This window comes from Xiphias gladius, chromosome 9 (assembly GCF_016859285.1).
Source record: "Xiphias gladius isolate SHS-SW01 ecotype Sanya breed wild chromosome 9, ASM1685928v1, whole genome shotgun sequence".
NCBI classification, from domain to species: Eukaryota; Metazoa; Chordata; class Actinopteri; order Istiophoriformes; family Xiphiidae; genus Xiphias; species Xiphias gladius.
The window spans coordinates 20,671,772-20,698,952 of NC_053408.1; the positions used below are offsets into that span (position 1 = coordinate 20,671,772).

Here is a 27,181-nt window from a genome sequence, read left to right on the forward strand (position 1 = left end):
GTACTGCTCAACTTTTAACCTATAAAAGTGATTTTAAAATCTATTCCGACAAGCACCACATAGATAGGAAGTTCAGCCCCAGCTTAGATTAATCAATCTGGAAGATGTATACATGCATTTTTAAAGTATGTAAGAGCAGTAAGAGCACTGAGCCGTTGGTGTTGGTCTTAGAGACACTAGTTGGTCAGTCAATGAGACTTTGGTCTGGTTGGGGTATAAAGGCTGGGGTACGTCGGAAACAGTTATAGCCCAGATTGTAAGTATTTGGCAGCATTTTATGCTCTTCAGGCTCTGACCTTCAGCACATCTACATTCAATTGAAATAAAATCTGGATACTACAGTAAAGTGCCAAGTCTCAGCTTTAATTTGAGTCGGTAACATCAATATAGAAAAAAATTGTGTGTAAAATATTAGTGCCAAACATTTAGGGCTTCAAAATCCTGGAAAGTGGAAAATCCTTTGCAGTCAATGACTGTCAATGACTGCCTGAAGTCTTTGACCCACAGACATCAGCAGGTGATGGAAATTTTGACAGAGGATGATTTTTGTTTCATCAGAACACCAATTGTTTCTCTTTGTGTGTTTTTGTGAACTTCAGCCCGGCCTTTCTGTTTTTATGAGGTTTGCTAGGGGTTCGCATCTTGTGGTGAATTTTCTGAGCTTATTCTCACAAAGTCTTCTCTTGATTGTTGATAAGGAAACGTATACGACTACATCCTGGAGAAAATTCTTGCTTTGCTGTGCAGTCAAAATGTTGTTTTCCTCACCATGCAAATGATTTTCCAGTTCTCCACAACATTTGTGCTCCTCACTCTACTCGCTCATTTTTGCCATTTTCTAGTTTTCCTCTGCCTCCCTGCTTTTTTTAGAATGTACCCAAATGCTGATTTTGGCAAACCACCTACCTCTGCTTTCTGTCAAGACACTTGGGTGCTCTTTTGTGAATTAACTAACACTGAAACAACACACAGCTACCAAAGAAACATTAGTAACCAGGTGTCTAATTACTTTTGAACCCTTTGAATTTGGACACTATGTGTTAAAAGGGTTATGTCTCCCACACAGATCTTTCAGTATTGATGTAAACCTACTCAAATTAAAGCTGAGACTTCACACTTTAATGTAGTATCCATTATTTTTGTTTCAAATTCAATGTGCTGAAGCTCAGAGCCTGAAGAACAAAAAAACGTGTAACTGTCCAAATACTTACAGACTGGCTGGACCACGTCTAAAGTGTTGATACCTATTTCAGATGGCCACACTCAAAGGCAGAATATTTTTTGTCATAGAGAGGGGGAGACCCGATAAATCATACAAATAGGGATAACAGTGTACACTTTTGTTTCTTCTTTTCTTAGGCATTCAAATCAAATATTTGTAGAATGAAAGAAAAAAGAAGAAAGAAAAAAAATTCAAATATACTTTCACACCACACACACATCACATCACTGCTGCTGGGACTGTCAATTTGGGGAAAATTATAAAAAAAAAAACTGTGGGGGGGGGGTGGTGACAAACACAGTGAACTTGACTCAACCTTTGCAACGAGACTAAAGATGTCATCCAGCAGGGCATTGCGTTGGCCAATCTAATGTGTGCAAGTTCACATTTCTGGTAGATTACTCTGTAACTGAATGCTGTGATAAAAGAAACAATAATTGTCACCATGTTAACGTTCCAGAGTTCTGAAATTTTGTCTCATAGTATAAACCTCTATTACTAATAATCTATTACTAAAACCAGACTTCTTGGATTGTATCTGTGTTTCATGCCTCTGCCAATGTAGCCCCTGTTTTTTTTTTTTTTTTAATGCAAGGCCATTTTTAATCTAAACACCCATTTACGATGTGTGCATAACTTCATGCATTGTCAGATTAAGAGAGTCTGAACAATAACCACTGTTTCCTTATTGCTATTGGATCTGCAGGCTATTGGATCGACAAGAGTGAAAAAGATGGGAAAAGGAAAGCAGATTTCCCTGTCTAAACTGTTAATTCAGTATAATTGCAGTGCTCTTGCTGAGTCCCAACTTTTAAATAGTTGTTACAAAAATTGTAAACTTACCACTCCTCTTGACTTAAATTGGAAAAACTCACAGCCATACTATAACCTAAAGCTCCTAATTTCTTGCCTTTAAGCTGTAGTACTTCTATATTTTAATCTTAATATACACAATGAGCTGCTATGAATATAAAGGTGGTAAAGCACTTATTATGAGCACAAAGGGGCAGTGATGATTTTCAGATCTTTCCCAAAGGCTCTCAGTCTTTCTCTCCCCACCTCCATAAACTTCACATCCTCGCTCATTTGCAAAGGGCTTGGCACATACTGTACTGGAGGATATAAATAAACAAATGTAAGAGGAGAGTAATTATGAAATGCTCGATTGGGGGAGCTCAGAGCGACAGAACGTCTATAAATGCAATCAAGGCGAGAGAGGAAGTGATTAGGGCCCTACGCTGATCTGATTAAATTTTTAGGTGAGAGCGGCAGAGGCAGCCAAAAGAACTCATCCACACTATTTCAATGACAAATTGCACAAAGTTTGCTGCTGGTGGGCAATAAAAGGCCAGCGTGGGCCATAATAAAGTGAGAACGTCTGCCAAATGGGGAACAAAAAGAAGGAGACGCAGAGCAAAAGAGGGAGAAAATAGAGGTTGTAATTAGATACAGAAACAGTTGAAAAACGGGCAGAAGAGAAGAGCTACTGCATGTTGGCCTAGCCTGGGAGCCCACAGCACTACATCATGTATCACAGTGTCCCTCTGTTCAAACAGACTCACGCTAACTACTGAATACAGTAATGCCTCTACACATCTAGCAGGTACAGTCTATTAAGATTCAGCCATAAGATTCTGTTCCTGATGCTACTGAACAGATTGTGATGATGACACTCATACAGACAGAACACGTAATATGGTGTGGTAGATTTTTCTGTTAGTACAAATTAGGGTTGGCGTTCAAGAGCACTTCATCTAATAGGCATCCAGGACCGAAACTCAACAAACCCAATTCCCTTATCAAATCAATTCAGGTTTCATCTTTCAATATTTGTAAGTAACTGAAGTTAGAAATAACCAAAACACAAAGAGTGAGTCGAGACCTTTATTCAGCTTTTTCTTTGCTGAGAAAGTTGATCATGTGATAACAGTAGTATGTGGAGGGAGGATGGTAAACCCCTGTCTTTGGTGACTCTAAGCCAATGATTTTGACCCATTCCCATTTGATTCTACGACTGGTTTTGGTCTCTTAACACTGGACCAAAATGAAGCACTTTTATCACATTTAGTTTAAGCTCCATTAGCTGAAGAGGATTGTGACGTGGGGTTGAAAGCCCTGAAAAGCTAGTAAGTGGACCTTTGATATTTGATGATTTCGTTACATATACTGTTCCAAACAGTCAAGAATGAACTTCTGTGCTGAAACATTTTTAGCTATTGTAGCAGTGTGATTTTAGGAATACAATATCGGTCTGTGGGTTGGTTAGTGCACTACTTTGGCTCAAACTATAAAATGGATTGCCATGAAATTCTGTTCAGACATTGATGGTCCCAGAGGATAAATGAATTAGTAATCCCCTGATTTTACACTAGTCAGCTATAATATTAAAACCAGTTACTGGTTTTAATATTTTAGCTGATTGGTGTACATTTAAAATATACTAACTCAAATTAGACACAGTTAATATGATATTTATCATTCAAACTGCCAAAAGCAATGGTCAACACCAGCTGAAAATGAGAAGCTTTCCGCCTGAATGTTTTTTACATTGGTCTTTGTTTAAAAAAAGCAGTTAGAGATAACAGATAAAATAAGAACGAGAATCAAACCTGCTACTGGAACCCAACCCTAGCACATATATCTTTACACCGATGCCACGCTGTGATCACGTTGGGCATATTTAAATGTGTCCATTTTCTGAAGTGTTCTGTGCTTTCCATTCGAATTGAATTCTTGTCTTGGTGGAAAAGCCTCCACTGCCACAAGTTTTCAAGCTTTGGTCAGTTAAACCTGGATGCGAAGCTACATTGAGTGGAAGCTACATTGACAAGACTGAACTGGGTGTGAAGGGTCACTACTGCTTGGCTGGCCAGTAATCCCAGGAGTGTGTTTGTGCATGAGTGTGTATTTGTGTGTGTTGGGGGGTCATGACAGCCTCTTTATGGCACAATGGCTGGCCTGGCCTGTGGGGCAGGGAAATATGAGGACAGCAAGTCGATAACAGAAGAGAGGTGTTCAACGTTAACAGTGAGAGGGGGCTTAAAAGCCCCGGGCTGGAAATTACTCTCTCAATCTCAACTACCAGCCATCTGTCCTTCCTCCTTTAGATTAACTGGAGTGTAGATTCATAAAACTAACAAACGGAGAAGGCCTGCTAGCACACCGATCATACTTTGATTATGCACATGGAGCTACCTAGCTACCTGGTTTTTATTCAGGTGTTTTACTGGCATGATAGAACGCTGCATAAGCACTCGAAATCATCACCTTGGTATCCATCATCTGTTTAAATACATGTCATATTGCAGTGGCAATTGATCATAATCCCAAATTTAGTTAGCTTTCTTACTTTGTGCTATGTATTTCTGCATGTTTATTTTTTCCAGAACAAGCCATGCAGTGATGTTCTAATGTGATTTTGATCTGCAGATGTGGGCGAAATGTGCCATTTAACAGTGATTAATGATAATTAAGGGGCGAGAAAATAAAACAGAACAAGCTTTCTTCATCAAAAGCTCTGTGACCGATAATCTGCCGCAGCGATAGTAGCTCAGTGTAATTTTCCGTGTGTGTGGCTGTGTTTGAGCGAGAACATATGAGGTGTGTGTATGTGATTGATGGGGGTTTAAAATTTTTGGAACAGCTGCCTATGGCAAATCCTTCTGAAATACTTAACAAGATTTGTATTAAATATAGCCTGATCCTCTCTTTAGCAATGCGTGGTGTCCCCTTCAGTTCGTAGAAGCTAACTCTGTTGAATTTATTAGTATTTATTATTATTTGAACACACCATGTTAAGTTTTTTGTCCATCATCATATTGTTTCATCAGGTGATGTAAATAATGGGTGATAATAGGTATAAAAGGTCATGAAGGGAACATCCACTCAGTGTTGTTTGCTTTTCAGTCATTTTCCAGACTGCAGAGTCTGACTGAGTGTTTGTGAAGAGTGAAAATGAAAGAATAGAAAGTCTATAGTTCACTATAGTATGACACTATTATAATGGGTTAAGGTATTGATTTTTTTTTCTCACTCATGGTATACTGTTGTTGAACGATCATATCTACTTAAAAGATAACAGTTCCCAGATTTCGAGGTAGTGAATTTCAACAGAACTACAGAAAACTGAAAAGGTTTCACTGTCTGTGTTTTTTTTATAAGGGTTTTTGTTTTTTTATAATCTAGCTAAGTCACCTGTCATAGAAACAACTCAGACTGTCATCCACTCTAACAGCTTTAACCATTCGTACATCTTTGTACAGGGTTGATTTTAAAAGTGCTATTAGATATTAGACAGTGGCCAGTCCAATACTGATATGATTGATATGATGCCGTTTGGCTATTTTGCTTGTAGATACAAAGACCCTATACTAAATGTGTTGAATATTTAAACCAATTAGCGACAAAAATACAATGTACACATTAAATCATTGCCAACCATTTCCCAAATCATAGATTTGGTTATGTTCATGCTGGCAGTGGGGATCTAAGGATGACCGTGTTGGTCGGTCAGTTAGTCAGACGTTGCACTACATTGTTACAGACAGAATTATGTCAACAAACGTTGGTTCGATTAAAGTGAAATTTTACGGTCACCAAAGGGTGAATCCTAAAGACTTTGATGATTCCCTGAATGTTCATCTAGTGCCACCCATAGATCAAGTTTTTTCACCTGTCCTGTGAAATAGCATTTAGCTCAAAGCACCACTGTGCCTAAGAATAACCTCACAGAGCTGCTGGCGTGGCTGTAGACTCTTGTGTGATTACTTCCTTCCCTCCAGACAAACAACGGTTTTTAGCCATTTCACTAAAATTTGCTTTTCGCAGAGCTGAAGCAGAGACTTGAAATTGACAGTTTATTTTATCGTGGTGTTACATTGCAGTTGCCGTCTCCGGTGCATCTTAAAAGCCTTTCTGAGGGGCTCCTTATGCTGACAAAACATAGATGACAAGGAAGATGCATACATGAAATATGGTTCAGGTTACCAGCCAGACTTGAACCAGGGATGCTGGTTCAAGTATCTTATATCTGAATCTTCTTAAATCAAGAAAAATCGCAATGTTCAAATCTTAAGGCCGAAATATGGGACTAATTGACTTGTTAGGATGAACATTCTTTGCAGTGCGAGATCTGATTGTTATTTGGTGAAAAGCAATGATAAGCTACATTATTATAGAAAATCATCATTAGAAGGCAACAATAAAACAAACATGGAAATGTGGCTGTTTGTTGCATTATGTCAGAGTGTCCTTGAATATAGCAACAACGAGTGTTTTCAGTATAGTCCCTATATGACCTTACTTCAACATAACTTTGACAAAGAAATAAAAGAGATGAATTCTTCCCTGTGATGGATCACCTACGTTTCCAGTCTGTACAGCGGGCTGAAATGAACACTAAGCAGTGGCTGCCTGGAAGGAAGGAAATCAATCTAAACACTTTGGGTACACTTCGCTATACTGCCAATCGTTCTCTAACTACTAAATCATTCAGCAGAATGGTACTTTAACCTGGGCGTCTTGTATTGCCACATCTGACTTCCCATGATGCATTATGTGTTTTGTGGAATTTTGTCAGATTTAAAGAAATGTAATATTGACATAATCACACTTATATCTAAATCTTCAAGCTCAACTTCAAAGACAGTATAAAGGAGAATAACTTATAAAAGGTAGTTTTGATCTGACTTTTTTTTCTTTTTTTTTCAGTTTTTTTTTTTCTAATTGGAGAATAAGAGGATGGTTGAGTGTTCTCTGAGTTTCTAAAACCATAGCCAACCTGGTGGAGGAATATTATTAGGAAAATTTTAGCACTTATTAAAAGACCAAGGTGTTTCATTTTCAGATTAGACTGTGAAGCAGCTCCAGAGGAGCAGAGCTGAACACACCACACAAACAGTCAGCATAATTTAACCCCCAGGTACTGGAATGTTTTGTATGGTAGCAGCCAGCCAGCCAATACACAGTACAACATCAGTTTCTCTCTCACACAAACACACTACTGTATATTCAGTCAGGAGAGCTGACTTGCAGACAGAGGCTGTATTTGTAAAAACACACAAGCAGTGTTTTTGGCAATCTCAGGATTAATATTATATATGTATGCCGATGATTTGGTTATATTTTCTCTCTATCAAGCTGGTTTTCAGCAGCACCTGAGTATATTCTGCTACTGTGCTGATTTTGACATCAGATTTAATGGCAAGAAGAGTATTGTAATGATATGATGATAATGATAAATAGGTCAATACTAAGAACAAATTCATGTCTCATGATACACACATTTACAAATTTATATAAAGATTTGTGAATAAATTATGGCAATCACCATGGAACCTTAATAAATGTCACATAAGTTGTTTTGCATTTTACAGTGGGGTCCATTCAAGTTAATGGGAGAGTGGTCTCAGACTTTTGTAGCAGTATGGAACAATGGGACCCCATTTTGTTTGTATCTTGTACACACATGCACATGCAGGGGCATGGCATGAGCATGCGGATGATGTGATACATATTCCTGTTAAGGGTTTCATGCTGTTCCACTCATTGACTCTTGGTGATAGTACTGCGCCAAGAAATGTAGCACTGAGCCAGGGGAGGGAAGAAGAGGAGAAAGCTACCAAATACTAAAAACAAACAAACAATGCACAGTTGAAAACATTTTTAAAATCACTTTTGCAAATGTTTTTGATGGAGGAAATGCATGCAACATGTTTGTTATGGATCGAGGATACATACAGTGAGTTTTGGTGAGAAACAATGGATTTAAAAATAACTCTGCATGTTTACAACAAAACTCCACGGGGCACCTTTAAAGGATTGTCCTGGTATTTAAAAACCTGGGTATTACTTTTCTAGTGATAGGCGACAGCAGAATAATGCCAGGAAAACAGGAGAGGAAGAGAGATGGGTAATGACATGCAACAAAGATCCCTGCCCTGACTCAAACTGGGGACGTTACAGTTCATGGTTGGTGCTCTTCATTTCTAGGCTAAAAGATCACCCACTGGCTATCATTTCTATCTGTAATAATAACAACATTGCAGTGTAATGCATAATTAAAAAGAATTTTGATGATTGAAACTCATTGACACTTACTTGGCAGAGAGAATGAAGGTAAACTCTGACTCATTAAAGTTTTTCCTGTACAATGAAGGATTATTTCTGACATTTCATGTGTGTGTGTTCATGTTTAGTTTTACCAAAAAATAGAGAATCACATTAAACTGTATGATCATCTGACTGCTAGTCTTTATTGACACTTTGTATCCTTGTTCCAAAATCTAAGCAATTACTTTGGTGAGTACAGTGTTGCCACAAGTGATTATACTACAAAAATAAGATGCAAGTTGTAATGAATCGGAATTATCCTTGGCGTAGCAGTAGTAGTAACAGTAACTGCTCCTGTGCTGCTTTGGTGGCAGGAGTTGAAAAAAACTATGTAACAATTAAAAAGCACCCTGTAAGTCAGTGAACCACCCTTTGATGGATAATAGGGATACGTATTGATATGCACCGATCAGCCAAAACCAGTTACTGGTTTTTATTTTATTTTTTTGTATGTATAAAAATACTGAGCAGGGCCAGTTGATTCTGATTTTGTATCGAGATCGCAAGAGGAAAAGATCTAAGTGACTTTGAGAGAGGGTTCATGGTTGGGGCACGTATGGCAATTGCTTCAGTGCTATTATTTCACATTACTGGACTGCTCTACTATCTAATGTTTCAATAGGAACAGTGACTAAAGAGACTTCTGCATTCAGATCTTCACTAAATAGTGCCGGAATGCTCGTGCATTAGTGCGATATGTAAGGAAAAACAGAAGAGCTTCCTTCCTCGGGTGACCGAGAATGTCAATGCAGGATGTGATCAGACTGTCAGCAAGAACAGTCCAGTGATGAGTCATCCTTCACCATATTCTCAACAAGTGGGCGAGTGCATGTGTGGCTTACACTAAGAGAACGATACAGGCCTGAATGCTTGACCCATACAGATCCTGTTGCTCTGTTATGCTGTGGGGAGCATTTTGCTGGCATGGTTTGGGTCCTCTTGTCCCCTTAGAGGGAAGGGTCACTTCACTTCACTTCACTACAAAGTTGTTCTGAGTGATCACCTTTTTTTTTAAATGATGAAACAATTCTATCCTGATGGGAGTTTTCTCTTCCAGGACAACAATGCACCTCATCCATAGGGCACGAGGGGTCACCGAATGGTTTGATGATTATGAAAATGATGTGAATCATATGATAAGGCCTTCACAGTCACCAGATCTCAACCCAATTGAACACCCATGTGAGATTTTGGACGGACATGTTAGACAGCGCTCTCCACCACTATCATCAAAACACCAAATGAGGGAATATCTTTTGGAAGAATGGTGTTCATCCCTTCTAGAGACTTGTAGAATCAATGCCAAGGTGCACATGGTGGCCCAACAACTTACTTACTACATATATTATATATATATATATATATATATATATATATATATATATATATATATATATATATATATATATAATCTGGTGGTTGATCAGTGTAAATTATATTCTCAGAGGAACACATTTGTATGGAGATCTTCAAATCACAACTCAACTGCTGTGAAGTCCTGTCAGTTCAGGGTTTACCATTTGCCCCTTCCTACCCCAGTATAGAGACCTCATATTGCTGTTAGGATGATATTGTGTGAGAATTTTATATAGGCGTATACTGTATGTTCATCAGTCAATAACATCATTAATGCTTTGGGTAATCCCAACAAAGTCTATGCTATTTTAATTTGACTACGGTGATAATACTTTTTTATCTGAGGTTTTATGTGATATGTACTGTATGTACGTACGTGTATGTCTGTGAGTATTTTTAATTTGTACCATATGAGATGTATTTTATGTGTTATGTGGTTAAGTTTACCCAGCTATCCTTTTTAGGACATTACACTGACTTCAATTCATTGCGGACACCCTAACCCGAACCTTAACTGTGACCTCAGAAGTGACGTTTCGCCTCATTAGGACTGGGCAGAGAAAAAGGCACGATGAGTTAGGAGATATAAAGTGGTGATTTAAAGATGAAAGCTTTGGAGTGTTAATACACCCACACACACACACACACACACTCACAGACACACATGCCACTGTTCCCACCCGAACACCCCCCCCAATCCTCCCACAGGCTGCCATTTCAGAAGGATGCTTTGCTTTAAAAAGTTTTAATATTTCTCTCTTTGTTCATGTTTCAAGGACATGCACAGCCACCACTCATTTGTAGATGGGGACGAGAGGGACTCAGAGAAAGGGAGAGAGAGTGAGAGAATTTTCTGCATTTTCGATAATGAAACATCTTATTGGACCTTGAAGTCATGGCTTTGGCTAAGAGAAAGGCTGGGTGGGCTATCGGGGGAGGTGGCAGAGGATGAGGAGGATGTTTTCTAGTTGCCATTTCACTCAGAAACAGTTGTAAGTAGAACATGGCAAAAGGAATGGGCTGTTAAAAAAAACACACATCTGTTAGCAACCTTTCCTGGCCTTGTTTTCCCTACGGTTTGGCAGCTCTATCCTAGCTACAACTATCGGTCTATTTGAGCAGAGCTGCCAGTTATTCTGCTGAAAAAACAAGACACTCCATATCCTTATATATGGACTGCTATTAGAAAACAGTGAGGACCACATGTCGTCAACCAAGTATGTAGATTTAGTTTTAGAAGTTGGGGAGAGGTTCTTCAGACAGAACAAAACAAAACAAACAAACAAAAAAGGTCATTGTGCCTTTCATAAGTATAACAACACAACGTATAACCGTATCAGCACCATCAAGTAGCCCATACTTTAAAAAAAAACTGAAGCAGTGGAAGAACCCTGTGATTGTGGTTTATCATGGTTTTATGCTCTTGCATCACCAGTCTTTGAAAAATAAACCATGCTGCTTGCACTATGAGGGGAGGGGTTAGCAGCTGCCTCTCGTTCCTGCAGTCTTTCAGAGTTTCCTGTGAAACAACAACCCTGTCTCCTAGAAACCACATGTATATAGTACTAAACTGTTTTGCCAACTATTTAGTGATGACAAATGTAACTGGTGGCTGGATTGTGTTCAGAGGCAACGCGATTTTTGAATGAATGGCGCGGTACATTTATTAATAGCGGCGGATTGTCTGGGCAGTGTGGCACCAGAGCCAGGGGTTCACATCCTGAGTCCTCTGTGCCGTGGTGTTTTTTTTAAGCCAACAAAAGTACTTGGGTTTAGGTTAGGGAATGATGGTGGTTTTGATTATTATGATTATTATAATGTTTACAATCACGATCCGCTTCGACTCACTTAAACTGACTTTTTCTATATCAAACCAGACCACAATCTTGCTCTTATCTTAACCAAGAGCTGCCAGTGCCTAAATGTAACCATGCAGAAGTTTAATAATCCTCTCATCTCTGTAAGTGGATATTGTAGGCTACTGTAAAGTCAGATATTTTGGTGGAAAAAAAAATTGTCAGTGCACTTTGGACCTATTTTACTATTCTACTGTGTTAGACTGCGTTGTCTGATATATTACAGTGCTGTTGCATTTCTCAGAAATCACACCAAAATGAAGATATTTAGGCCTCATAGGCAGCACCAGAACATCATGCTTGGAGGTCATCCACTTTATTAATGAGCCTCGGTAGTCTGACATCTCCCGCGTAAATGCGCAGGACACCGAGTTATAGCCAACCCGCGTGATGTATGTAGAGGTGCCGCAGCCTGGTATCATTTACAGGATTTAACAAAGTTAAACAGGGTGGGCGGTCGTCGGTAATGGCACTGGGCTCTGGCGCTAAACTTCTCAAAGCAGAGGTTGCACATTTATCTACATATGTGTCCTGCTGCCTTCAGACAGTGGCGGGGATTTAATGATCTGAAGGAGAAGCTTTTCATACAGTATACAGCAGCTGTGGTCAACAGATACTAAATCACTTATATTTATAGATACATGTAGATGATTCCTGCTCCTTCTTTAACCACATTAACTGTTATGCTTGATGCTGATTTATATTAATCTATTAGTCAGAAGTTTTTAATTAGATAGTTTATATACATTTTATGCATTATTCAATTGTTGCTGTGCATTTCCTAAAAATACTTAGTATGCTCTTGTTGGTCAAATCACTAAGGTACAAGCAAAGTGACTTTGTGAAACACGTGGTTCTGAGACATTTTTTTTCTTTTTACATTAAACCTCACAAGGGAAAACTGAAATGAAATATAAATTCAGGATGAGAAAAAAACTTTAAAGATTCCTGGGCTGTTCTCCCCAAAAAGTCTGGAGACAGCGCAGAGACAGCTCGGTACTCTCATGAGTGTCAGCCCATGAAATGTCTGTTCTTACCTCCTGCGTCCTGCCTGGTCATCTACTGCATACTGAGTTTTAATGCAGCCAAATTCACGATATTTGTTCTCATTCGCATATTTTTCTGTTTCTGGTTTCAGTCTGCTGAACAATAAAAAAATAGCCTGGTGATTTAATTGCAGCTCAAATGTGAAAATGTCCTTCCCAAGCTACTGCACCAGACAACCATTAACTTCCATTCTCTCCCTCTCAATGGTCAGCCACACTGTGTTTTAATGCAGCCAAACCGATGATGCGGTTTCTCTCATTTACATGTTTCTGTTGTCAGATATGAGGGTGGATAAGAAATACATAGAACATGGTTCCTACACAGTATGGAAAAGTATGGAATTTGATTTTATTAATTTCAAGGTCTTGATAAGTATGGAAAAAAGAAAAACGAGTATGGAAAAATGTTTGTGTTTCTACTGCCTATATTCTGTTTTCTAAAACATAAAATTCAGAATTTCCAAAAACAAATTGATCACACAAAGCAGTGGGTTTTTCATGGCATTTGGAGCAGGCAGAGAGCGAAGCCAAAACAGTTACCAGTGTGTGAGAGAGCGCAGACCAGAGCGAGCCTGATGTTGTCGAAAGCAAGGAAAGAAGTAAGCCCAGAGCATAGGAATGTGCGTTTTGCAGAACAAAGTCAATGGTGTTAAGTTCTCTGTTCTAGTTACCTGGTGAATTGTACATGAACATCCTTTGTGAACCCATTACTGTATGGGTTGTATGTATACAGTTATTTACATGACAAAAACTGAATAACATAGCACTGTTTTAGCATCGCAGCTCGAAGAAAATGCTGTGCATTGAACTTGTCTGGGTTTGGTGTTAATTGATCTGAATGAACTACAGTGCCTTGCTAAAATCGTCTGGCAGTTATTTGGTACCATACGGTGCATTCAGAACGTTCTCAGACTCCTTCACTTTTTCCACATTTTGTTATGTTGCAGCCTTATGCTAAAATCGTTTAATAGCCCACTTAAAGCCCCATTATGACAAAGTAAAAACAGAATTTTAGAAATCTTTGCAAATTTATATAAAAAGAAAAAAATATCACATAGACATAAAAATTCAGACCCTTTACTCAGTACTTAGTTGAAGCACCTTTGGCAGCAATTATAGCTTCGAGTCTTCTTGGTTATGATGTGACAAGCTTTGCACACCTGGATTCCTCTCAAGCTATGTCAGGTTGGATGGGGACTGTCAGTGGACAGCCATTTTCAGGTCTCTTCAGAGATGTTTGATTGGGTTCAAGTCAGGGCTCTGACTCGGCAACTCAAGGACATTCCCAGAGTTGTCTTTAAGCCACTCCTGCATTGTCTTGGCTGTGTGCTTAGGGTCCTTTCCTGGTGGAAGGTGAACTTTCGGCCCAGTCTGAGGTCCCAAGCTCTCTGGACCAGGTTTTAATTGAGGATATCTCTGTACTTTGCTCCATTCAGCTTTCCCTCAACCCTGACCAGTCTCCCAGTCCCTGCTGCTGAAACCCCCCCCCCACACACAGCATGATGCCGCCACCACCATGTTTCACCCTTGGGATGGTATTTGTGAAGTTGATAATCGGTGCCTGGTTTCCTCCACACATGACATTTAGAATTGAAGCCAAACAGTTCAATCTTGGTTTCATCAGACCAGACAATCTTGTTCTTCACAGTCTGAGAATCCTTTAGGTGCTTTTCTGCAAACTCCGAGTGACTATGGAGGGTTCCATCTGGCCACTCTGCCATAAAGCCCAGATCAGTGGAGTGCTGCAGTAATGGTTGTCCTTCTGGAAGTTTCTCCCATTTCCACAAAGGATCTCAGGACCATCAGGTTCCTGGTTACCTCTCTTACCAAGTCCCTCCTTGTTCAGTTTGACCGGCTTGCCAGCTCTAGGAGGAGTCCTGTTCTTCCAAATATCTTCCATTTAAGAATCATGGAGGCCACTGTGCTGTTGGGAACCTTCAATGTAGCAGAACTTTTTTTTAGCCGTCCCCAGGTCTGTGCCTCGACACAATCCTGTCTCTTAGCTCTGCAGGCAGATCCTTCGACTTCGTGGCTTGGTTTTGCTCTGTTATGCTTTGTCAGCATTGAGACCTTATATAGACAGGTGTGTGCCTTTCCAGATCACGAACAGTCTATTGAATTTACTATAAATGGATTCCAATCAAGGCGTAGAAACATCTCAAAGATGATCAAGAGAAATGGGAGGCACCTGTGCTAAATTTCAAGTATGATAACAAAGGGTCTGAATACTTATGTCAATGTGATATTTCAGTTTTTCCCTTTTAATAAATTTGCAAAAATTTCTAAAATTCTGTTTTCACTTTTGCATTATGGGGTATGGAAAAAATGATTTTAAACGATTTTAGCATAAGGCAACAAAATGTGAACAAAATTGAAATACTAAATACTTTCTGAATGCACTGTAATAGCATACATAGTCTGAATGTAACATACATGCTAACAACTGGATTTTAAAACCATTTATTTACATAATAAAAAGATAGTTATTTGTACTCATGTCAGATATGGTCAGAAAAATCTCCTGAGAAGTCTGGAAAATTTGAGTCTGGAGAAGTGTGGAATTTTGACATTGAAAATGTGTAGGAACCCTGACAGAAATAGACTTGGTCTCAGTGTACTATTGTTAACCAGAAGTAAAATTCAAGCCAGTTCCTGATAAAATCTACAGGTGTAGGCCATTTAATGACTGAGACATCGCCTGACAAAGTTTATGACGGCTGCTGTATGATATATCACATTCAAAATTAATGCTCGCAGAGAAATTGTCTTCTTACTGTTAGCATACATCGTGTATAATATTTCCGTGCCTTGTGCTACTGTGTTAACCATGTTTAATAAATAGTTGTCTAAATGTCTGAAACCCTGAACAACAGATTATGATTATTTGTTATTTATTATGTTATTAAATGCAGTGAGACAATTCACAAGCTGCTTTGGGTCTCCTCTCTGCATCCACATAGGGTAGTGATGAGGGAGCAACTTTGCGACACCTAGCGGCAGAAAAGAACGGCATGTTGGATTTTATGTGTCTGTGGCAGAGTCGGAAGACACTGCGTTCTTACCGCAACTACACTGCAGGGGCGCTGCAACCCCCCAGTGCCGAAAAAGTGTGGCACTAGTCTGTGCTGCCATTGTAAAGACCTTAGATAAACTACAAAACATTGATAAAATTAATAAGACAAAATAAATACAGCTTTGGTCACCAAAATCACTAAAATCAGTTCATGTCAGTTAGTTGGTGACAGTATTAGAATGAAATAATTTAATCAAACTGATGAAATTCATTTCATTTTTCATTTTATATTTGTACACATGATATTAAGAGGAAATTAAAATTAAAAATCCAATTTTCATTTTAATGTTTGAAAATGTATAATTACTGTCTAAATGAAAATTAAAATGAAAACACCACTGATAAAAAATAACTGACAGAAAAATGATCGACATATAATTTTAAAGTTATTTTGCGTAGTTTACTTTCTATCTTAGCTGATTACTATAAGGGACTAATTGTGAGTCTCGTCAATCGCAATGTGTAACCTAAATTTTAAAATAAAACTGTAAACTGGATTTTTGCATTTGAATTTGAATTATGCAATGATTTGACATCCTTTTCAATGAAAAGGACATGGCCTTTTTCATGCTCATTGTCATAATGGCTAGTTTCAAATATTTTCAAAATACGAAATATTATAAAATAGGAAATATATTTCAGTATCTTGCCCATGGATACTTCAACATGCAGACTGGAGAAGCCAGGGATCAAACCACTGACCTGCCAGTTAGTGGATGCCCCACTTTACCTCCTGAGCCACAGCCTCCAGGACTTCAAAGGAACTCTGTCTCTGGATATTTGGTGTTGGTTGATGTTTAATTTTACCTTGTATAAACTGGAGTATTTAGAAAGCATTTTGTCACCTGTAAATAAGCTTTTTCAGCCCCGAGTAGTGTCTGCATTGCTTTCTGTCCACCTGTGTCCAGACGAAAAAAAGCTCCACCAATTAGATGGGCAGAAAAGCTTGTATATGGACAGCTCCCAGGGCAAAATAAATTCTACCAAGTGCTTCCTGCTGCTCAAAGGGTATAGATGCCACTGAGGACACTGATGTCATGGCTTCTATATTTTTTCCGGGAATTTGGGATTTTAGCAACCTGGGGGGAGTTTACATTCTATAATTAAAAACATACCCATGGTTAGTATTTTAAAGGCATGTTCACCCTCAACCCCCAAAGGAAATTACTTGCCACCAACACAACCTTTTTCCCACCAGTTGCCTGCCTTGGGGATGTTGGGTGCAATGTTGCAGCAGTGTGACATCACATTTCAAATATAAGTGGCAAATCTCTTCAGAGTTTCTCTACTTGCCTCTGAACAACTCCAACACAGTGTTAACCCACAAAGGGCAAATTAGTGACTGAAGGCAGGGGTGAAATATAGCATGAATCCCTAGAGGGAGCCTTGACATATGGCAATGTATGTGAGAGTGTGCATGCGTGTGTCCTTTCAGGCTTGGGTAACAGCTCTCTCCACTCCGAAAGATGCAGCAAACACTCGTTTTATTATGATTTGAATATCAGCTCTGAGACTCTGAGGGAGGATAAATGATTATCATTAATTATAATAAATTTGCCTGTCAAGACTGCAATTATTTTGTTGCCACACAAATTGGTTATTCATATAATGGCAGTGGTGAGATGCAGTGGCGTGAGTGACTCATGATTTTGTTGAACAATCATAGCCAATGAAGCTAATTGTTTCACTCGTCAAAATTTTAAAATGGCACCGTGTGTTCATGCGCAAGTGTTTGCAGGGACAGAGCAGAAGATGCGTGTACGAGAGTTAAAGACTTAACTGTCATCTCCAAGACAAGTATGTTCCTGCTGAAAGCACTAATGCAAATTGCTGCCATCATGTGAAAACCCATTTGGAATGTCATGTAGTTCTCTGGAGATTCTCTACAGACTGTGCATAGTAACTATGGTATGGTTAAAGGTTAGAAAAAGACTGTGGTTATTGCAAGTCTGTGATGAGACACAAACTGGTCTCCCACATGACATTAGGACGTGCTTCACCGGGCTACATAAAGGGCACTCCACTTCCTGCTTTGGCACTGAGTCTCAGCACAGGATATACATTGTGAGGTGTAGAATCATACAGTATGAACGTCACAGAAAACTGGACTGTAAACGAAGAGGTCGAAACGGCTGTTGCCAACCTCTTAAATGTTAACTCCTTCACATGAACATTCAGTCAACTCATACTGTGATGGAAAATACAACAAGAGCAAGACCACACAAGCTCATTAAATGGGTTATTGTGATGTCAACAGGTGATTCGATCTTGGCTACTCTGCATTTGTATAGCCTGATTTTTTGTGGAGTGAGCTAAATGTTACCAGACACCACTGCTTTACTTACTGTTAAAGCATAATAGCTGTTCAGAAAGATAATTAAAAAATAAATTAATGTTAACTACCTTAAAGCTGCACTAATCAATAATTTTATATGAACAATTGATCAATTGTCTATGTGTAATGTGAAAGTTGTTGCCTGTGGCAATGAACCCACAAAGTATGATCACCCAACTCCCTTCAGCTCTATGACTGCTTTTCAGCATCTTTCCGCTCATTGTTTGGTTTTACAGTACGACCCGCAGCTTTACTGTATGGGTTCTGTCTCACTGCATTCATCAACCTCAAGTGCAGCAAAACAGCTTTGATGTACTCAATGTCAATGTTGCTCTGTGTCCGCTGGATGTGTAAATAGACAACCCTCTGCCAACATGATGGCCACATCAACTTTAAACGGTGATAAACTTAATATGGCCGTATTTAATATTTATTAAGTAATTTGATAAGCCTGTTGGTGATGAAGGTCACTATAGTTTCTTGCAAAATATATCTGTCAGTGGTACTTATTTTTCAAGTTTCTAATTCATATTAATACAATCCAGTGATACTGTAACTGTGGTACTATAACTATAGTTTCTTGTCACCTCAGAGTGCAGTGAGCAAGTTGTTTTGGTATTCCTGTAACCATGGAGATGTGTGCAATTAATACCAGTGTCAAAAGTACTTTAATTTTCACCTTGATGTGTTTGAAAAATCTGCTCTGACAAACTCATTATGGCACAGCTCTGTCCTGTTGCTGAAATGAAGTGAATACCAGCATATCTGGCCCCTTTACTGACCTGTACACACAGGCCCCAACTGATATTGCATGTACTACAGTTATCTTAACAGTTATCTTGTATGGGTTATCTTAACCCATACACAGTCAGGCACACACACTCACCTCTCCAGAGAAGGCCTGTCCGTTCAGCAGGTGTTCAGAGCCTTGGCCGTCCTCGCTGCCAAAGTGTATCCGGATCTCCTCCAGACGATGGCTGTACGTCATTGGCCCTCCAGAGATGTTAACCAGATGCTCCTTGTCCAGTCGCAGAGAGACATGACGGCCCGTGTTGTACATAGTCCCTCCCACCTGAGGAAGGACAGATGAAGCAGACTTAACAAATGCAATCATATTTCCTTACATATTCAAACAAAGCAGCACATCTCAAAATATAGTGACTTTTGCTGTAGTTTTGCAATAGTTGTCACTGTAGGCACAAGTGGCAACTATAGGGTAATGGTAAATGCTAAAAAGTAGTTTAGGAGTAGCAGAGGTAGAGAGGAGTCATAAAATCAGTATACTGTCTCAGTGATGTATGTTACATGGCAGTATCTTTTTAAAGGTTAGCTAATATTAGCCACCAAAAGCTACTGGTCACACCAGACCAAATAAGGCTGTAGCAGCAAAAGCCCTGAGTGTAGTGAATCGAGCAAAGATGCATTTTATGGATCATGAGGTCAACTTTTCATTTGTAACAGAATAAACACGCCATTTATTTACTTACTTTCAAAAGTTACATCAACTCACTTTGATGAGTGCCCACAAAGCAAATTTCCTCCAGGTTAATAATAAAGTCAAAGTTGGATGTTGGATTTCACACAATCACAATGCATCACAATAATTATGACCAAAAACAACAAAAAATAATTCAATTGTAGATTTTTTTTTAACTCAATCAAAGGGTGACTCTGCTTAACTCCAGTTAAATTAACTCTAATTGTAATGAGGTGTAGCATATAGACAAGATCCAACACTGTCTCCAGAAATTAAATAGTTTTGCTACACATATATTGGATGGCACATACTTGATGTCTGGATTATGTTCAGTGAAAAAACTTTTCCAGTCAATGAAGTGTTAAGTCCCTGTACCGAAGTGGAAGTTGCAGGGATTTGACTTGAACGTAATCATGAAAATTAAAAATGTTCTTTAGTTGGATATTTTAAAACTAATAAAATACTGCAAAGTTTTGGTAATTTGTTCAGTATGATTTATATTTTTGCAATTTTGTAGGTAAGGTAATTAAAACTGTTTTCTTATTATGTAGATTACAATTGATTTTGTCTGGTATTAAAGTACTTTCAAAATGTATTTGCTGTTGGAAATTACAACTATATAAACATAATTTTGAGGAGGCAGGGATGTGAAAAACACAAACTCATTTCAAAAATATTATATTAAGGTGCAAAATGTGTAAAGTAATGTGTGTTTATCCCAAAACATCCATTTGACTTGTGGTTTATTTCTGTACAAAAATGAAGGATGACGAGATCTGCAAAAAATAAGGAAAGAAAACTGAATAACAAAAACTTACAGTAGACTACTTTAAAGGATTTGTACTATGCTGTGAAATCTTTTTAAAGGTGTAGTTGTGGAATAATTATTACTGAAGGCCATTTGAAGTTTGTCTCAGTCTGAGTCTTCTTGACCTGACAGAGCTGTGACTCATTTGTTTATTGAGAGCTTTAAAAAAATCGAGTGAGGAAATTCAGGTTCTGGAAGTCTTTTACAGCTACATGAGCTTTGGTTTCAGAAATAAGGAGGTGCTGTTGTCTTGCATTTTTGATGGCTTAGGAATTCACGTTCTCGATGAAGCCTGTGTTGTCAACAGAGCTTACACAGGAACAGTCCTGGGGGCTTTATTTACTTAGACAACTATCTGAGCAGGAGGGAGAGGTGATGTTGTAAGCTGCAACAACACTTCAACAGACAAAGGAGAGTGTGGAGCCTCAAGTGAAAAGAAAGGACAAAGAGAGATGAATAAAGGATGAACTCTGTGCTCAAAGGTTGAAATGACCTGAATAAGCTCAACCGATACTTTGCGAGGATTTAGGGGAAACATAGTATTATAAAAGCTTTGAATAACAATCTTTATTGGTGCTGTGTTTATTTATTCATAATCAGGAGTTGTTTCAAAATTAAGCATTGAAATTCACGCCACAACGTTGTTGGACTTCCATTGCTCTTATCTGTCTCTTCCTCTCCTCTCCTCTTTCCACCCCCTGTGGTTTCCCTCCTCTCCCGCTCCCTCATTCCTTTTACCACACACTTTCAAAATGATCACACCCCCTCCTCTAAATTCCCAGAGAAAGAAGTCTGCCCACACATTGTAAATATTTTATAGAAGCTCTGAAAAAAATCAATGATTTGAAAGGAGAAAGAGAAAGGAAGAGGGAGCAATGTAAAGAGGAGATAAGCACGGGGAGCGGGAGGGGAGAGGTGTGTTGGATTTAGTGGAGAGAGGAGTGAATGGGGCGAAGTCTTTTAGGTTTCCAGCGAGACGACGGAGGTCAGGGGAGGTGCCTGAGAAGGCCAGAAAAATCTCATCCCCCTCAAGACCTCCTTTGGCTGTTCCTCATGAGGTAGAAGTTGTGAGGGGCCTGTGGACTCTTCAAAAACATCAGAGATGAAGAATGTCCAGCAGCCCGGTAATGAAAGACACTGTGAGATAATAAGCTAAAAAAATGTGCAGCAATGCAAAGACACCTCAGATACACTACATGTTCAAAAGTATGTGGAGACCCGAACATTTTACCCATATGTCATTTCCGAACATCTCATTCCAAAACTGCAGGCATTGAAACACTTCCCCAATCGATTTTTTTATCTAAACTATAGGTCGGAGTTTTCAGGCCACGTTCAGACCACCTCAACTTTCGCTTACTAGAGTTGTACATTTTCTTTCTCAAGGTATTATAAACCTCTATATAGGGTTTGTTGTCTGATCATTCTTCAAATTCATGAATTTATTACTGGGCCAGCTTCGCAAAAGTGATTTGCGACCACTGCTTACACGCAGATTGCAAATGGTGGCATTGTCATGTTTCGCAAATAACTGTCACTCGCAAATTGCAGATACATTTCAAGAATCTGTAATAAGTGCAGTTGACTTTTCGATATGACTTGTTTTTTCATGTGGTGACAGTCTCTGCTATAGCAGCCTCCACTCTTCTGGGAATATGTAGGCTACTTCCCACAAGATTTTAGCGTTTTGCTCTCATTTAGCCACGAGAGCATTACTGATGATAGGAGATAAGCAAAGGACCTTCACCAAACTGTTGCCCCAAAGCTGGAAACATGTATCTTCGCAAAAATACCACTGGATGCTGTATTATTATTATTGCTTTATTTAAGCAAGTAAACAAAAATACGTGGACACTTCTGCCACACAGCACAATTATGAAGCAGAAGAAAAGAGAAACAGCTGGAATATTGAGTCTCTCCAGCCTTAAATCTTCACACCACTGTTTCATGTGACTGCTGCATATAGCAAACAGTGCACACTCTGTGCACAATTTCTTTTCCAGCCAATATTTGTTGTTCAGGCTGATTGCTCATGTCAGAGTAAATGGCTATAGAGGCTGGCTGGGAGGCGCGGGTAGTGAAGTGTGGTTGGAATGACAGAGCCGGGGAGCGTAATCGTGTTTGTCTTACATTGAAACCGAGACATGGCAGGGCCGCTAAGAGAGCATGTACAGTAAAAAGCAGCTCCTTTCTAATTGGTAATTCTTTCATCTCAAGGGATCAATAATCCCTGGCTAGTGAAGTGAAGCACTCACAACAGCAAAACAGAGGAGAACATCACGGTAGAAGCTCTGCTCCAGCTTCTGAGGGGAAAAAAAAGACTAAGAGGCTGTGGGTGATGCAATCTTAGATATACAAATGATCAACTTGAAAAGGGGGGATTTTGTCAAGAAAAACAAAACTCAGCTGGAGCACATAAACTTCAAAAGTTTCTGAAAAGGGAATGAAAACATAAAAATCATTAATTTTTTAAGTGAAATTGTGAATCTTCTGAAAAAGGGGTTGAAAGACATCACATTTAGCTACATTTAGCCAGCTGGTCGGAGCCACACTTGAATAAAACTTGCTTACGTCATTTGTCATGTAACTGCTGCAACAATTACCAGACAAAGTCGATGCAGTGGAAAGGTTGCAAACATAGCAAAGGCACTACATTCCAGTCTGCTTTCTCATTATTGTTTGGAGTCTTGACACTTCTGCGAGTAGTGAAGTCATTATTACATGCGGGTTGTGGAGTTCATATTTTCTTTCTCAGTGCTGAATATATTTCAGAAAATCACTGATGTTTGTGTTGTATTCACAAAAATAAATCCAGCCTGTCAGATAAGCAGAGGACTATGTGTTGCTTGTATATTGGGCTGTACGACGATCAACAAAAACATTTTTAGCTGTTCACCTCATCGTGGGTCTCAACTTTATACTGATTATACTATCTTGAGCTTTTATAAAGCTTCTAAATTACATCTAGAAATGCTGTGCTGCACTTCAGTCTTTTGTTGACAGTGTTGCCATAAACAGTATACAGATTCTGTAGCTCAACTCATTATACTATGCTGCACTTTCATATGGCCTGAAAATGAGGGGTTTTGGTCTTTCAAGCTGGGCAATAGAGCTCCAATGTTGTGCGAAAGCTATTAAAAATACATCACTAAGCCACACTGTTGAACTGGGTGACATGTTGCTTCATTACCATGAACACACACACTATATTTTTTTTTCCCACGTATAGCGTCCTGGATTCATGTGGATTAATCTGTTGCCGCTGGGGCCACTTCCCCCTGTTTGAGTAATGTTCGCTAAAAACTTTAGTGGCCAGCTTTTTCAGGAAATTACTGGGCCTTTTATAAAAATCAAACAATATGTGTGTGACCTGTTTTTGAAGGACAGGTAAGGGAAGTCAGAAAGTATGGCGAGACAAGCTCCCATACTGTTGGTTTTGGAGCCTTGGTCTCACAGCATTGTCGCAAAGGTCCCACAGACTGTTGGTCCAGCCGCACTTCACTTAATTAGCCTATTTCGCCCTCTTCTCAGATCTACACTAATCAGCCACAACTTTAACTTTAAAACCAGCTACTGGGTTTGACCAGCACCTCCCTGTCTCTGCTCTTCATTGTTCATTCATTTATTTTGGCACCTGTGGGACGACCTCTACCTCATCCATCGTTTTTGGCCTTTTTCCACAGCAGGCATTTGTAAGGCGCTTTGTAAGTGTCCGACGACAGCCACGACAGTGTGACAGTGAACCAGTATGAACAATACCAGGACACTGAAAGTGAAGCGGATGATTTGAGCCGACTTCAGTTGACCATCTACACCTGTGTGACCCTGCGTTTGGAGGGAGGGAGAGATGTGGGACAAACGTGTCGTGTTCTAAAAACACACCAGTGTTCTGACAACAACAGGAAGTCAGCTTTGGTAGTTTTGACCGCTGACCAACATGGTCAAGTGGAGGCAGCAGCAGCAGTCGTAACACATATGAGGCAAGTAATGTACTTGAACCCAGTTGCCGTGATTTACATAAAAAATTGTACTACTTCCCAGAGTCATAACTCACAAAGACATGATACACATATTTTTAGATGCAGCGTCACTTACACTTTGCAAGGATCTTGATGTGATGTCCATGGCAAAGAAAAGTCCATAAAACAGCTCAAAAATGATAGAAAAAAGGACACTCTTCTAACTCCAGAGCTTGCCTGAAAATCATCACATTTATAAGTTTTCTTTAGTATCAAGAGTAATCCAGTGATGGTTGTCTGTACATCCATGGGTATATTGAGAACAGGAGCTGATTCAGCACTCTTTTAACCGTGCCGGTTTGCAAGAACAGGTTACTTCTTGTAGGCCAAAAAAGTTGTAGTCAGTCACAGCTAACTATCTGACTTCATGGCAACATTATACTTCCTGTTTACGTCCCCAATTTTCTCAGTTTTGTCTGAGGAGGGGTCCAAAGTGTGAGACTTAAAGAGAACCCTAAAGAGGTTATAAACCATAAGCCTAACTGTGGCCTTACAGCCCTAAACCTAACCCGAGACTTAGCCCAATAATAACTCAGAATTGTCTTGTTTTACGTAAGGAACCGCTTTGGGGGATTTACCATCTCTGGACAACACACAAACATAAACTTGATTATTTGTGCACATGTACTGGCAGCTACTTCAACCCATCACAACAAGTGTATCAAAAACACATCAAAAAGACAGAGGAAGCTGCAAACAGGGCTTGATTTAGATAGAAACTGAAATCAAGCAACCAACATCAGTGCTGAGCCTGACAGCTGACACAAGAGTTCTCTCTCACACACACACACACACACACACACACACACACACACACACACACACACACACACACACACACACACACACACACACACACACACACACACACACACACACACACACACATTGTTACAACACAGTTCTAATAAATAGATCTACAGGGCTGAGAAGAGATAACAAGCAGCAATGTATAGGAACGCAATGCTAGCCTGTGCATGCATGTGTATAAAGCGTATTGAGGCTTTCCATGTTCATTAGTGTAAATGACATCCACCCTAAGCCCCACCCTTTGTCATAGTATCTCACATCAAATGTCACTGTTGTGTGTCTCCTATAACCTCTCTAATACACCACATTTTGTTCAAGCAGCGCTTTTAATTTGTTCCGAGGAGCTTCCAGGAGTGATGGGGCTGAAAAGGACAATTGCACTTTATACTGCTCCTCCTTTAACAGATCGTGATGCTCTCAATGCACCACCACATTAGAGGTAATAGCTTGGCAAACATAAACAAGTCATAAAGGAGATTGTTGACTGTCTGGGGCAGACTTGGTAGTAGGGGCCAGGTATGGTAATAGAAAGCATCAGTGGCGTGCAAGGAACATCATCATTATTTGAGCACACAGATCAATAGAATAGGCCTAATTTACCCCTTGTTACAAGAAGAAGTCTTCACTAGCTACTGTGTATGTTCAGCTATTAGGTTGCAACGTTGCTCAATTTACATGAAACATTTTAAGTATAAAAGATGACATTAGCTAATGAAAACAGGTTTTAGCTTAAACAAAAATCTTACACCTAAGAAAAAAAACGACTTTTATTATGTTAGAGTACTGTGGTTGCCACCACACAGGAAAAAATAGAATACATGAATATATTAGATGGTAACTGTGAAGAGCACACGTGCTTTAGCAACCATCAGATGGGCTTTAATATCTTCTTGATAGGCCTGCAGCTGTAAGCACTGGTTCATGGCGAAAGCATAATGTATTTGATTAAAATACAAGACGACTGGTGCTCTTTCATTAAGGTGTGCAGATATGAAGAGTAAATGGAATGGATAGAGATAGAGAGGATGTGTCTACAGAACATGGGAAGGCAGGAGGGAAAGAAAGAGGGAGCGGAGAAAGGGGGTTAAAAAGACTAGAGGTAATGAATTAAATACAAGCAGGGCTGTGTGGGCTGCAGCTCAGTGAAGTTATGGGCACACATGTCATTATAGCAGTTCCAGTAATGCTGCATGCTGAGAGAGATTCAACACATATTTTGAGGCATTAGGAAATGGATTTCAAGAGACTTTCATCAGACAAATTATATTGTGCAATTCTGCAAAACCCCAGATTATGTTTATTGCCAACACTATCTCTGCATTGCAAATATGGTACGGTGAAGGCCGGGGTATACTTGAAACAAACTAGATTGTACAAAGTCTCATCGGACCATGTCTACGCAAAAGTAAGTCTAGCTTTTCCGAATGACCAATCTCGAAGGTGGGGCATAAAACACTGATGCGATGAAAGTTGGGCAGGATGCCATGAATCGTACAAATGGGGGTAGAGGTGGATGCTTTTGGACAGGCTCCCCTCGAAGGCATTCATGGTGCTTTACACATGAAATGTGACAGAAGTCTGGTGTTAGTGTAAGGAACAAAAAAAGGGAGCTTGAGAGAGAAGTTCAAATCCCCCATACACCTGGCCAATTGTTGCGTGAAGTGGGCACACGTGCCAGATTGTCAGTTTCAGAAAAACTTCAAGAATAGACCTTTCGGCAGACATTTTGACTTGTTATAGCAGGAAAAGGACAAGTGAAACAAATTTCATTAAAGATGGCTCAGTTACATCAAGTGTCCCAGTAAGCTATGAAAATAGCCAGCACAAGCAATAACATGACCATGGAAATAGCTCTCCTAAATGGGATGCAGTCATTTTTTATGATATAAATTACACCTGTTATTACAAGCAAAAATGTCTGATACAAAAACGGTCTTTTGTCAGACACAGACCCCTCTAGTGCCAACACTGGAAATGATGGAGGGGGCTTTTGGTGCTTCGTTTGAAGCTTAATTGTGCTTTAAGGTTAATGAATATATAATGTACCTTATATAATAGTGGAGGTATGG

General features: G+C 39.4%; 1 protein-coding gene across 1 annotated transcript in view; it reads right to left on the reverse strand.

The window, feature by feature from the left end:
• ca10a (carbonic anhydrase Xa) overlaps positions 1-27,181 on the reverse strand; it is a 251,524-nt gene that overhangs the window by 16,980 nt on the left and 207,363 nt on the right. Inside the window, exon 4 of the mRNA XM_040135518.1 lies at positions 18,885-19,070. Coding sequence (XP_039991452.1) covers positions 18,885-19,070 — 186 coding nt within the window. The remainder of the gene's footprint in view (positions 1-18,884; positions 19,071-27,181) is intronic.